The sequence below is a fragment of the Tigriopus californicus genome, chromosome 4, assembly GCF_007210705.1.
Source record: "Tigriopus californicus strain San Diego chromosome 4, Tcal_SD_v2.1, whole genome shotgun sequence".
Lineage (NCBI taxonomy): Eukaryota > Metazoa > Arthropoda > Copepoda > Harpacticoida > Harpacticidae > Tigriopus > Tigriopus californicus.
In genome coordinates, this window is record NC_081443.1 from 3,634,056 (window position 1) to 3,648,772 (window position 14,717).

The 14,717-nt window shown below is 40.9% G+C and overlaps 1 protein-coding gene across 2 annotated transcripts; it reads right to left on the bottom strand.

Moving 5' to 3' along the window:
- Positions 1–5,384: 5,384 nt before the first annotated feature.
- LOC131879722 (uncharacterized) lies at positions 5,385–14,597 on the bottom strand. Of its 2 annotated transcripts, XM_059226120.1 has the most exons (5): positions 13,260–14,597; positions 10,194–10,404; positions 8,287–8,421; positions 6,886–7,139; positions 5,385–5,664 (listed from the first exon to the last, which is right to left on the bottom strand). In XM_059226120.1, the coding sequence occupies exons 2-5, from the start codon at positions 10,348–10,350 to the stop codon at positions 5,500–5,502; spliced, it is 711 nt and encodes a 236-aa protein (XP_059082103.1). In that variant the 5' UTR covers positions 10,351–10,404; positions 13,260–14,597; the 3' UTR covers positions 5,385–5,499. The 2 variants fall into 2 exon arrangements, with proteins under 2 accessions (XP_059082103.1, XP_059082102.1); XM_059226119.1 differs by lacking the exon at positions 13,260–14,597 and having other exon boundaries at positions 10,194–10,668.
- Between the last annotated feature and the right edge of the window lie 120 nt (positions 14,598–14,717).

Below are 14,717 nucleotides of genomic sequence, written 5' to 3' on the forward strand. Positions count from 1 at the left end.
CGATATCGTTGTGATTAAACCAGTCAGGATGATAAGTCTGGTTATATTCTTAGTCATAAGTGTCATTGAACTTGGGAAAGGAACAGACTTCATTGACGTAATCTATTTAAGGTGGACAACTACTTAGTAAGGGAAAGGATGCTATTTCTAAAAGCAATTTGTAAACTGGATTTACGTTTGTGGCAACCGTTTAACTTTCATTTATTGTAAATGCAGAGGAGGCATTTCATCGGAGAGAAATAAATTTGTTGATTGAGATAGCGACCATCTCAGAAGACCAGTTTGGAGAACGGCTCATTAGAATGTGACCCAATCCATAAACCGCTGGAATATAGACGGGAATGTTTGTGTGGAAAATTGGCATTTCGTAATTGAGTACACGTGCTGGATTCTTCTTTTTATGAGACTGGCCTCAGGTAGGGACAACTACATGTTTCGAATATCAGCTCAACCGAATGACTGGATCAAAAGTCATTTCCTCTCAAAGATTACTCCATTGCCCTTCACAGAATGAATGGGCTAGCCCTCTTATGGTAATTGATTACTCGAAGAGGGCTAAATCATTTATTCTGTACCCTGTTCTGTAATGTGCTTGGAGAGGGCATGACTTTTGAACTAGTCGTTCTATTACGCTGGAATTTGAATTACTTATTTGCAATGATATGGGGCCAGTCTCACTTGAAGGGAAATGCAATCACTTTCTCTTAAACTGACAATTTTAGATGCTAGCATCCCCGTTTATATTCCAATGGTACCGGTGCATGCCTTATCCCAAAATTTCTTTAATCAAACAGACCGACGCAAGACTAGTATCAATTGAATTTGATATGAACACCAGAACAAGGCTATTCATCTTCATTGCAAGCGATTTTATTCTTAATAAATGAACTTTCAAGTCAAGTCACTAGAAGTCCTTGGGTGGACGTAGGTCCCTTTGCCTCGTCTAGGTGCGGACCAACCAAAATACTGCAGAAGCCAAAGAATACGATCTAACATCCCAGGCTTTATCAAGATAATATTCGCTAAAATACTTATTGTTTAAGCATTGTGACACAATGAATAGATTACCAACTCTTTTGAAGAATATTCTAAATCCTGCAAGGTTAAATTTCCAAATGCTTGGACATCAAAATAAGAATTAATCACGGAATCATATACTACATGCTTGTAAGTGCAGAAAGAAATTACTTTCATCATTTCCCATAAAATTGTACTTAGAAAAGCATAGTTTTACGTGGTTTTCGTAGCGAATAAAAAAAACCAATTTATACTAAAATTGGTTGCGTCTGATCTCGAGAACTAACCACTCCTTAAGTAAAAAAAAAAAGATAGTACCAAATGCTAGAAATGCCACAAAAAAACACAGCAGTTCCAATCTTAACTATACTTGAAAAATAAATCGCTCACTTAAAGTAAAGAACATCTACTGAGTATTATTCTTGTAAAGTGATTTGATATTTACTTTCCATTATCTTGGAGGATTATACCAAAATACCTGTCCATGAAGGATGTAGTTCCTCCAAAATTATGGAAAGACTAATGGAGGTGCATGCCGTTGAAAGTTGGCGAATGTAGTGCGACTTGTGGCCCTTTTAAGTCCAGAGATAGTTTTGCGTGGTTATGGTCGCGAATCTTAAAAACTAATTGATGTTAAAATTGCTTTTGATCCCTACAGAAGTGCTAACTCTGTGTATAAGTCGGTTATCCAGCCACATTTTGAATATGCCTCGCCATATGGGCCCCAATAAGTTCAACAGGTTCTGAGGAATATACCAGGAACATTGAAAGTTTGAGGGAGCTCTCATATTGGGAGAGGCTAGAAAGGTTGGGATTGTACAGCATTCAAAGAAGGTACGAAAAGTATCTGATACAGCACGTTTTCAAGAGCATTCATGAGCTTTGTCCAAACCCAAGGGCAATTTTAGGTTCAATTGAAGTTACCTTAGATGCTTAACGTGCGCCCTCGTGAATCCAAGTTAGTTAGAATAATGAAAAATTCCTGATCGACCTTACATTCAAGGTCTAGCCAGATCTACCAACTCTAATTCGTTAGTGGATCAGTTATGAATATAAAGTTCAGTAAATGATTTTGTTTTCGTATCGAAGATCTAGGGATTCCATTACTAGTAACGGTAATGAAATCCGTGAAAAAGAAAGAGAAAAATTGAAATGGTTTATAAGCCCGGTTCTTGACTTCCCTAAAGGGAATGTAAAGCGATTTGAATCACAACAAAGCAAGCAGCTGACGTTATGCAATGGAGCAAAAGTAGAGACAAGGTGTCCAGCCATACTTGTCCTTATACCATACTTGGATAAGATTCGTCAATCACTCCAAATTACCAACTTGTTCGAGCAAACAGTATTCGTATATTGATCCATGACAACAATATAGTGTCAAAAATACTCAAAAACTGACATATGTTCGAATTTTGTAGCGTTCGAATTTTGTATCACAGCTTATTGAAAATCTAGTTAGCTCAAGGTGCGCGTTAGTCATGATCTTTATCTTTGCTCTTCCTCTACAGCATATGACAATGAAGCCCAAAATTAGGTCATCAACTCTGATTATTCCTCGCTATTCCTTCACTTGACACGTACTGTATATTTGGTGTAACTGAAGCCCACATAATTCGAATTACTAAATCTTGTTGGAAAATTGTGCCAATTCAAAACAATCATGAAGACATTTTAAGACCAGCAATTACATTTCAAAAGTAGAACATTGGAATTTTTACGAACAAAGCAAAGGCTCAATTTGATGTCGACTTTGACTACCTTAAACTTCTGATGATCGCAAAATCATGCTTTCATTTTTCATTCCTAGTATTTAATACCACAAGGCACGGGCTTGGCTCTCAACATGCATTTCTGATTTCTTGTCACCTTGCATATCATCAGGTAGCTGGTAAGTTCAATAAAGAATGATCATGAAGGTGAAGTGATTCTATAATATTCTTATCACCAACTGCAATAGGTGTGTTTTGAGCCGTTTAGGCAGCAGTCCTAGGCGGATGGGACTAGTTTGTACCGTTACTTGTTTTTTTTTTTTGCTTTTTTAGCACTGCCAAGGCCTGAATCAAGTATGTTATAGTTTTGAATCAAGGCATAGACACCTAGACATACATTTAATTCAAAATATATCAACTACTTGCCCCCAACCCACATCCCTTCAAGAAGATAATATAATGAAATCACCTGAACTTTCAAAATCATCCTTTATTGCCTTTGAGAAGTGATCTTAGATGTTAGTTCGGTGACATATCTTGACCAAAAAGTGATTTTTTGAGTTTTGTAACACAATTTCATATAATTATCGAAAATCCAATTGGATCACGATGTAAGTTGGCTGTGATGTTTGTCTAAATTCTCCGTCCATAAAATGAGCAAAATCAGAGTGCCAGACTACAGTTTTCCTTAAATTTCCTTTTCTTCAGATGGCTAATTCAAACAAAAATCTAGAAAAACAGAGGATAAAATTATGATAATTCTATACATGAAGACACATAATCGCTAAAGTCAGACCTCTTCAAAGATAGGCAAAATCATTGTCCAAAGTCTATAATGACAATAAAACCTTCAATAGAGGATCTTTTCATTTTCATATGTATTAGTCCAATTCAATCATGGATGAGCAGATTGGAAGGTCAGTTAACTCACTGCCCGTTTTTAAGACCGGATGACTTCGGACCATAGAAAGAAAATCCAAATGAGGACAGCGCCGAAATTTGAATAAATCTAATAATAAAAATCCATTTTGAGATCATGCAAGAAAAATAGAAATATTCTTTTGCTCTTGTGATATTGAAAATCGGTATTAACTTTTGCTGAATTTGGTAATTTGAATTTTGGAGCAAGTCGATCAGTTTACTTTGGGAATTGGGAATTGAAATTTTGGAACAAGTTGATCAGTTTACTATTTTAAGACTTTCTATCCTAAGGCCACTGGGATTGAATCTTGAATGGCTCAAAGCAACGTATAGGATTCTGTCATTTAAGTTTTTATTTTTGTTCTCAAAAGGTGAACGATACTGCCTATGATATATGCTAGACAATCTCAGGTTATGATTTCAAAAAATTGAACTAGTGATCTAAGCGCATTGAGCCATAGACGACGTTACGCTTCACATATTTAACGCCGCCAAATGTACCCAAATAGTTTAACGGAAATATTAAAAACCATTGAACTTAACCTCCCGACCAGAAATTGAAAAAATATTGGTCACGCTCTCTAAGCCAGGCAAATTCCCTCGCCATAGACGTTCGAAATTATAGGGAGGAACATGGGTAGTTTTAAGATGTAGCTTGGGGAATTCCTGTCTACCAGGAGTTTTTTCCTATTGTTCAAGTTTTTCAGCTGTCCCAGTGAAGTTGAGGTGTACGGGTGATACAAGATGGACGAACCGTGAAATTTGACTTGTTCGAATAAAAATTACAAGTGATAAGAATTCGTGTAAAGTTCCAAAATATTTTTGATGTGAGTGATTGCCAGAAACATCCAAGCACTCCTTGAAAGTGAATCAGATGTGTTTTATTAACTACAGAGCGAAAAAGGGGCCAATTACTATACGATCCTGGAATTCCAATGTCAATCATGCTGAATTATAAACAACAATATACGTGAAAATTGGACTATATTGACTCTAAATGATCAGCAGTAACCTCTTAAACAGGATGGAGGGTGAAAACCGATCGAAGGTAAGACCTAACTCATCGTTTTGGCCCCGTTTCTTAATGAGATCAAAGCCTACCGGGGTATACTGCGACAATTTGATAGACCTCCAGTTAAGTTGACAGAGCTTTAATTGCACTTTATCTTCGTTTCGAACCAGGAGATCTTGAATCATGCCTTATTATATATATACTACTGGTATCTACAGACGACAAATTATTGTTATAAATCAATAGTATGTCCTTTCTTTATATCTTGGTTGGCATATTCACTTTTTCAGCACGTTAAGTATGTGGTGCGCTACAGTAAATCTGTCATGAACCATCTGTAACCTTGACTGTTCATGTTATACTAATTTGGAGGCGTTGACGTGTTCCCTGACAACTGACAACAAATCAGGTTTCGATGACGTGAACTCAACCCGATGCATTCCTGAATTCAGAATTCAGTCTTTTAGAACCTTTAATGAACAAATCACCTACTCGTACAAGGGAGTTGCGACCATGGATTTCCTGATTTCAAAAAGTCCGCGCTCACGTGTCGGCGGAATTGTTGAGCTAGAAACCTTTCCGTTAGCTGTTAAATTCATTTTGTGCTCCATCTTTCAAACATTTATCGGTAAAAATACAAATATGTCGCGCAACCTTTAATTTTTTTTAGCTGCATCACCCAGGAATTTCCATCACACAATTGCTTACTTAATTTTTCAATGGTGATCTGGAATAATAGAATTGTTGCTGAACAATAGATAATATTGAAATTATAGACACATATATATACAAGTAGTCAAGTGGGTTCAGGTCAAAATTGACATTTTGGCCTCAGCAGCCTTAGAACAATTTGATTCCAGGATTGTTGTCCGCGATGAATTTGAGAAGTTTTGGATTGTCCTCGCAAACGAAGTATTTTTTATGGTAACACGCAATGTCGTGCCAAACGATCCCGTCGCCGTAAAAGTTGTTGAGAATAGCCAAGCAAGCCTCGTCATTTTCGCCCTAGAACAGATTTGTAGAACATAAATGAACTCGAACTCAGTGGGAACTGAGAACTTCTAGGAGCTGTAGAAGGGTAAAGGAGGAGCCCACCACTCGGTCATCCTCGTCCTCAATGCTTTTTGTGTGTGCAATTGCTTAGTTCTGATTGAACAAATTGATGCGTTCATTTCCGCTTTCAATCTTAACGGTGGCCCCTTGGTTCCCTTTAGGTCCCCAAACCATATTCCCTACCATACTATAAATGAGGCTCTGACGTGCATACTCTCCGCTAGGAGGCCAAAAGGCTTCAGAGCACCAAGAGTCCTCAATTTAGAGCTTTCATTTTCACTTGAACCAGGTCAGGTAGCTGGTACATAGATGCACTGTCTAGAGACTGACTGGATGAGGGGGAAGGGTGGTAGCGCTAAGATCTGAACCTGAATACCGCTGGAAGGAAAACTTTCAGCCTCGTTAGGAAATGAGCGAATTTCTGATTTGAAAATCACATAGTTTCATTGTCAATGTGAGCCCATCGCATTCCTATGAAGCGGAATAATGTTCTAAAGTTTGCTTTTAGGGTGATCCAGATTGGCAAACCACCTAATCTTGATTGGATTGGGTTTAAATTCAAAGGATTCATTCAGCCTTGCAGTTCCTCGTTGGGATAGCATATTTTTTTTAGAACAAAATAAGAGTTCCTAGACCAACGCATAAATTTCCAATCCCTTGTAATCTTGGATTGAGACCTTTCACGACAGACGGTAAATACTCCACTCCAATTGGAACCATTGGCTGAGAGCGAGACCAAACCCTCTTTGGACACTCTAAAAGCTAAAAGTAAACACTTGAAAAAGCTGCTTTGGACTCAAATGGACCACGGCTTTGAAAAAGGGACGAAGGTGTAGAAAAGGGGAAGGGGGGGGGTCTTGCCTCTAAGACTATTTTCACTCAAAGTGATGAGGAAGAAAATGAATTCTGAACTCGGAACATACGATCTTCATGTTCCTCAATTATCATTCCAATTCCGACAACGAAGGTCGCACGAGGGACGATGATCTTCTTGTTCATCTTGTGCGTTCTATCCGGATGCGGAGCCGACAGACTTCTAGGAATGAAGGTCCCTCTGTCCGTTTTTATGGACGTTGAAATGGTCAGATACACGTTTTCTCTTTCTAACACTCTCAAAGAACGAGTCCAGAATTGAAAAGGCGGGAAAGAAGGAGTTGATTTGGAATTCTCTACCGTGACTCTGAGCTCTCTGTTGTCGGGCTGGCTTTGTCCATCTCCTCCTTCAAGGCCCCAATCTCCGTCCAGCGTGTTGTTTGTGGGTCCCAAGCGAATCCCAGAGCCAGACCAAAACCATCCATTGACAATAACGGGTTGGAGATCAGTGCGATCGCAACCATCAAAATTGCACTTTCGACCGGAGGTCCACGTGTAACGAATGGCGGATTTAATCAACTGGTCCTTGATGTACTCGTTTTCCTCCGAGGTCTCTATAATAAGAATAGATCATCCAATAAGCGTCGAATGCCACCTCTCCTTTGGTTTCAAACACTCTAGTGTCGCTCGCTCAGAGTGTACGTATCTACAGTCCACACCCAACGTGAGTGAAGGTAAATGTTACGAGCCAAAAAAGTGAAGCCAACTTGCGTGTTCCAATTTCTTATAGACATCACAAGACGGATGACAGGACCAAAGTTGATGCCGGGCCTGGAACCAATCTGATGTGCTTTTGGTACCATTTTTGTGCACTCCTTGGGATGGCCCAAAATTGTGCTTTCTCCCATTCCCTAGAGGCAGATTTCAATCGATTGCGCCAGAATCCCCCTGGAATTGAAACCTCTCTTGGATTGCATGCAGTTCATCACTTTTGGAACAATCTCTGAACCAAAGACCTACACGTGTACAATGCAGTACTTTCAACGAATATGTTCATGCACCTTGAGGAGGTGTTCGTTCCACAAGCAATGTTTGCCGAAGAAACGAGTACATTGGTTTGCCTTGAAACGGCTCGTACTCAGTACGCTGTTGTGGCTGCTACGGCCTTCAGCGCCTTTATTGCTGAGTTTGGTGTCGGTGGGCCCGATTCTGTTGGCTCCAACATGTCAGAAGCTGTCAACAAGGTGGTTCTCCTTCTCTTTCTCACCCACATCCACAGGAAACTTGAACAATGACAAGTTTAGTGGAAAGTAGGATTATTGGCAAAATCCCCTGATTTCCAAGTGGAGAGGGACTTAAGGAGACCATCAGAGAAGAATAAGTGAGAGGCACAGAGGCGAGAAGTTTTGTAATCCTACTAGTCAAATACGTATACGACGCTTTTCAGGTACTGACTGGCTCACTCACTCTTTGAGTTCTTGGTTGTGTATGTTTTTTAAGTCCTTGAACTGCATCTCCCAGTCAATCCGATTACCTTTCAAGACCCTCGTTTGTCATATTTGGCCCTATTAGAAGTAGAAATACTGCACTGTATGGAGCTCTAGTATCGACCGGGCTGCATCTTTTTTCATTAAATACAATCAAAGGCTGTGATTTTTAAAGCGACCACCGTACTATCATTTTGCCAACAACAATCATGCTCTCAGTCTACGATCGTGTAACCTTGGATTATGCGTCAAATTTGAACCCTGACCAACTTACCCAGGGACACCAGATCCATGCAATGTCGACGACACACATTTCTCGCTTGAAACCACGTGACTTTCATGTCCTTGGTGGGCTCGTATACCCAGGAGAAAAAATAGCGTGTTCCATTGAACTCACCATTAAGGATCCCTGAAAATAGAACGAAGCCCCAAATTACCGCTCATATATCCACTGCTTTGAGGTCCACCAGATCAGCCAGGAATGTTGATCTGGCTAAAATCTCTGGCTACTCTGCTGGCATTCCCACCACCACCACCACTTCCACCGCCACTTCTACGTTTGTGAAGCAATGATATAGAGAACCTCAGAGTCCGGGCAGGAGGGGGAGGAGGGGGCCATTTTGGAGCTCATTCCACGCCTTTTGATGGATAAACTTGGCAAAAATAGCCGTCCTTCAAAAACCAAGCTAACGGGGAACACAGTGTACGTACGTACGTATACGTAGAGAATGAAAGTGAGAGCAAAGAGCAGGGAGCTGCGGTACTACGTACAGCGAAAGAATTTCGGGGGATTCCGACCTTGATAAGCGCAATGCACCAATGGAACAGGAAAGGCATTTACTGGTCTTGGCACAACACCGCCATCTCTGACAATTACAGAGCTTCCCTTGATGTTCACTGTCCATCAAAAATGCCCACTTCAAGCCAAGAAGGGCGAACTCCAGGTTAGAAATAAATTGACTCGATCGATCTTGTCTTAGCGATTACTTCACCACAATCTACTCAGCTAGGTGCAATAGTAGGAACATTTACAAAGAAAGAGCTCTAGTATTTCACGAGACTTCTTGATAAAAGAGACTGAAAAGGTCACGCACCGGAATAGAAAATCAGGAACAACGTATGTTAACCAACACATCCGTGAGAACAAGGAGGGGTTCGTGCCTTGTGGGCCTTCTTGGTTTTTTTGGCTTACATACAAATTGTCGTCTTCTGGCACGGATGGAGTGTAAATCACCATGTTCAAGAAGTAGAAAGACGACCCCTGTAGTTACCAAAGACACCAATTACGATCCCGATTTCTGTTTCATAACGGGATTTTGCCTAGCAAGGCCAATAATGTAATTTTGGTCACCGGCCATTTCAAGCAACTTCAAGTTTATCAACAAAACGAGGCAAAGCTCCTTCATTGTCTGTGTTGTTCCAAATTTAGCTCTCTGGCTGGAGTAACAGTGTACAAAGTGTACTTTCGAGAAGCCTTGATCAACACTGTGCATAAATATTGTTCAAGCCCTTTGTGGGCCTACTTGGTGAAATCCATGTCTGTTCCCTCAATTGTGGTCTTTTCCTCTTTTAGGGTCCAGTTGGTCGGGTGCCATCCATCACTTCTCCAATAAAAGCAGTGAAAGGAAATGTGCAGTTCTACCGAAACCCAAGGAATAAACCAGATCAAAAACAGAATAGCCATCCATGGACTTGTATACTATACATCTTAGAAACGAAGCTGGCTGCTTGTATTGCCACACACGTCCTATCTCCCATAGACTCTTGTAGTACCGGAGTAACACCCACTCCAATGGAACGCCGAGTGATCATGATGGATGGAATATTCTTTCTTAGGTTTAACAATTTCTCGTCACACCAAATGACCGAGCTCAATGTCATGTGCAAGCTCTTTCGTGATGTCTCAAAAACTGTTTGAATATGTAGCTTGCATTCATTATGTATAAGAAGAAAAATGTTCAAGCTATCAAAAAAAATCAGTTCGGAATATATGAATAGATAACACAATGCGAAGAGCTCAAAATATTCCTCGATTTCAGCACTCCGTGTTGCTCGATGGTGCCTAAATTCGAAGCACGTTCATAAATCCCTTTTGTGAGTGTGTATGTCTGTCTGCCTGGGTGCGAATGGCTATGTTAAAGAATTGGATTCAATGGATTTTTGAAGGAGTGGAGCACTTACTGTCTCTGCAATCCTTGGCAACGGGTAGAGCCAATTTCCCCTCATCTTGAGCTTGAACTCCACTCAAAATCTTGGAGGAAGACGGAAGCAAGACGAGCACAACAATGGTCGAGATGACAATGCAAATCAGCGACTGTCTGCCAGACCCAGATCCCATCTTGCTCGTTGATACACGTTCTCCCTTCCTGATGGTAATTTTAAGCACCCAACGCTGAAAGACAAAAAGTGCACTCAAATGATGAATTATGCTAACAGTACACGATAACATATTACAAGAGCTACCATGACAAGGACATTTCAAGTTCAACTAACAATCATCAGACTAAAGTAATGAGGCCCTGTCTTGAATTGAAATTATCTTAGGCATAGCAGCCTGTGCTACAATTGTCCCTAAAATATTTTTTGTGTCTTGTGGAGCCATGCATAAAAAGACTGTTTTGGAACCGAATGATCCACGTTTGCAAAACCTTGCACAACAATTGCACACTCGCAATTTCGTTGCGATATCATCACCACCTTCTTCATTATCGTCATCATCATCAGAAGCAACTGCAGCATAGAAGGATTAATTTGCAACTGCTGTCCTTGGAGTTTGTTGTTTGAGCCTTGCTCCTTCTAGGCTCTTTCCCTTAGCTTGATTCCCCTTGAGAGCGAGAAAAAAAGCTGGCTTGCATAGAGCTCTAAAATAAGAGATTGCACGTTGTCGGATTCATGCAATGTTTGAGCACATTGAATTCATCCAGAACTTGGTAATTAAATCTTTGTCGCCTTTCTTATACACGAGCCATTGTTTGGCTTAGGAACTACTGCATTGCCCACACTTTCCTCACGAGTCTGACTGTTGGTGAATAGAGTGACTTCGTTTGTCTTCAAGTCTAATCTATGGTCCCCATCTTCCGGGAATGAGTTGACTTGTGAACAACCAACTCAAGCCTAAATATTGAACAACTACCTTCTGTTGAGCCAAGCCAAGGTTACTTTGTACATACATATGTAGGTATGGTGTATGTACAGGGTCCGACAAAACTTCCCGAACACCATTAACAAGCAGGAGTTGAGAAGCAAATGGCAAAGATCAATTCAGGATCAAGATCAATTCCAGCTTCCAGCTACCATAAGTGTAGTCTTCAAAGCTTGAAGGGAACGATGAGTCTTTTGTTCAACGTCCTCTCGAGAATAGGCCACTTGGAAAACTCAATAGAAAAGAGATCAGGAGACAACGGTGGTCATTTCTCTTCGGACTTGCAATTAAAGAAAAATATGATTGCTTGGCCAGTCCTGAACGGATCTGGCGTTGTAAGCTGATTCATCATTTGGCAGCCGAAAGCTGCATCTAAGTTCCATATCCTTAGCCTTGAAGAATACACTTTTTAGAGCTTAAGTCGATCTTGATCCTGACATGATCCGGACTGTTTGCTCATCAGTCCCGCCCAGATTTCGCTTTGTTATTCAGACCAGAGGAGGTTACTGTTAATGACTATTTCATCAAAAGTTCATTACAGGGTGGATGGGATAAAGTGTTACAAACCAAAGCATGCATTGCCTTTTTGCAAATTGCTCTAGATACACCAGATTTTGGATTTAGCCTCTTCGATGAACTCCCTTTCAGAAAAAAAATGGTCAAATTGGTTGCTCTTGACCAAAAATATTTACAGAAAACACCCACTGTCAACCTCACCGCTGACACGCTTGGCACAGTCCCTAGAAATGACTTACTAACATTGGCTTCCGTCCTTCGAAAGTTGGTGTTTAACAAATGTCCCAATGGTTTCAATGCAAAGCGAATGCCGTTGGCAATTGGGGCACCAATTTTGAAAGTAAAAGGTTCAGCCATATAGTCACTTTTGCCAAAGCAAATTCTATAACACAAAATCCACCCTGTAGATTACTGGTTTTCATGATTCATGTACGTATATAACATTGTTTTGTTGGGTGTAAATTTGGGAAGCTATTGCTTGTTTTATTTTTACCGGTCAGGAAGTTTTGCCAGACCCTGTAGAAATTAGATCACCTCGAAGCACCTCGAGAGAATTGGGTGGATCGATCATTGTGTATGTATAAAGTATCACATGTTTGAAACACTTGTTTGAGCGGATAAGGCCCCAAAGTATCTTGGAATCGTGCCCATTCTCTCTCCCTCTCTCGCGCGCGTCTGGCTATTCTCTTTCTAGATAGATCGATATCTTTCGACCCCCATGAAACGAAAAGAGGTTTCTTCGCGAAACCAGCACAATGACAGCTTGAAGATATAAAAAGATTGGGTTGGGACGTGATCGCAGAATCATGCTCCAAGTTTCTCCACCAGCTAAAGCTCCTAATTTTCTCGCCAACTGAGCCAGGGAAGAAAAGTCAAATTTTGGCCTTTGGAAACGGTTTTTTGTGGGAAACAAAAAAGTTGCATGGTTCAAAGAAAAGGTGTATGTATGACGATTGTTTCGAGGTGAATAACTACTCAGACGACTTGTATTTCTTTATTTTGCGCGTTGTTGTTTGATTAGTTGCACGCTTTATGGCTTAGGAGCTTTTTGGTTTGCAAATGTACACAACGAATTTTGGTCGAGTTTGACCTTGGTTCGTATTATCAGGAACTCTTTAGGTGAACTAAAAATATGTTTTGCATTGAAAAACCATAACAGTATACGACTGCAGTTTAACATTGAATGGCGAAAGACAAATCTCATTGATTGAAATATTAATCGTTTGATTGAAAACCATAGAATTGACGCTTAAAACAAAACAACACCCATAAACTAAACGATTTAGTATTGTCATCATAGTAATTTACTGCAATGCCGAGTAACAAAATCACACAAATCGGTACGATTTCCATTGTTCACACGTCTTTCAATTCGTTTTTTTTCGACTTTATCTCGATTCATTGACATCGTCCTCCAATATGTAGCTATTGACCATTATCAATAACTAAATATTGATCAGTCCAATGATGTCAAGTTGTCAAGACAATGCTCAAAGCTCAACTCATGTCAAAATTCCTGACAAGATTTTACTGAGGTACTCGAAGAGTTACAAAAATGTTAACGTGATGATTGTTTTGGGATGTCTTACCTTGAGAAGATCTTGATCTCGACTGAAGGCTCTGAACTTCCCGGTTCGAATTCAAATACTTTATCCTCATTCCTCACCCCCTTGTCGTCATCATTTTACCACCACCACAACCCTGGTCGTCGCCGTGCTCATAGTCGTCGTCTTCGCCAATGTCCCCTCCTGCATTCGAGTAGAGGGATGCCTCCATTAATGTACAGATCCTTGCCAAGTCACGCGAACGAGGAGCATTCAGAGAGGCATCGAAGCGGTGAGATATATCTGCGTTTTAGTTGCATCCGGGTTATCTTCCTTACGCCTAATTCTCAATTCAAATATGCAATATGAACTGTTCTTTACATAGCCCTAGTGCATTCAAAGAAGATCGCTGACCGGAACTGTTAAAGGGGCCTAGTATGTGTAAAGTTTTGGTCGCAAATGACTCTTGATGTTCAAGTGCGGGCAATGTCAATACACTCCTCTGCCAATGTGTTTCAGATTGTAAATATTGATTCAGCTTTTTCCGTGGCCCAGGTTTTGCCACCGGTTTATTGATCACAAGCTCTTTATGGTTAAAACTTTAAATCTGAAGCCCTTCAAGCTTTTTAAGTCCCTCACCGTCAATATAAAGATCCTAATCCTATTTCCATTGCATGTTGTTGAGTCTGCGTCAAGTGTTGAAGGAAGGGACGAGGAACAGAAGAGAGTGTGGTAGTAGTCCTGCCTCCGACCAACCACCAACCAACCAACTAAACAACCAGCCGACCAACTGGGCTGGAACTTGGAATAGGGAACGACCGAAAGGAGAAGTACAACAAGAAGACAAGTTTCCTTGGAATCGTGGCGAGAACCTCACGTCTCAGCTAACATTGGATTCAGGCGGATAACCCAAGCCTTGTGCAATAAACTTGGAAAGAATTGTGAAGGTCATCTGAATCGGATGATGATCTGATTCACCAATGAGCCAACTCTGGAACATCGGAAGAATCAGAAGGCTCTCCATTGCTTGGGGCTTTATTCTAGCTCAACGTGGACCTGATATATTTTATGCTGAGATGTACCTAGTTCAGCACATGTAATGGAATAGGCTCTATATTTGTCTTGATGTGACGATAGCTAATAACAATGCCGGAGGTTGAGAAGCGAAGGGATTCCCATGTTCAGCAGGGGCTGTGGCACGAGGAATCATGCTCCAATGGAGCAGAGTCTGTCAGACCTTCTTTTTTAATCTGAATAATGCCCCCATCGTCCGTCCATATGACCCATGCGTGTAGGAAATAATCACAAGGCGGTCGCCATGTTGGAAGTTGAAAGCAGCCGCCGAGCAACTCCTCCACCACCACTACCACCCACCACCACTACCATCACGACCAGCTCTACCGCCCTGGCTCTGGCCTCCGGCCTCCGGCCTCCGGCCTCTTACTCTTGAATGCTTCCTCTGCTCCTCTGGTCTTGTCTTCCAAGTAGAACCGCGAACAAGAA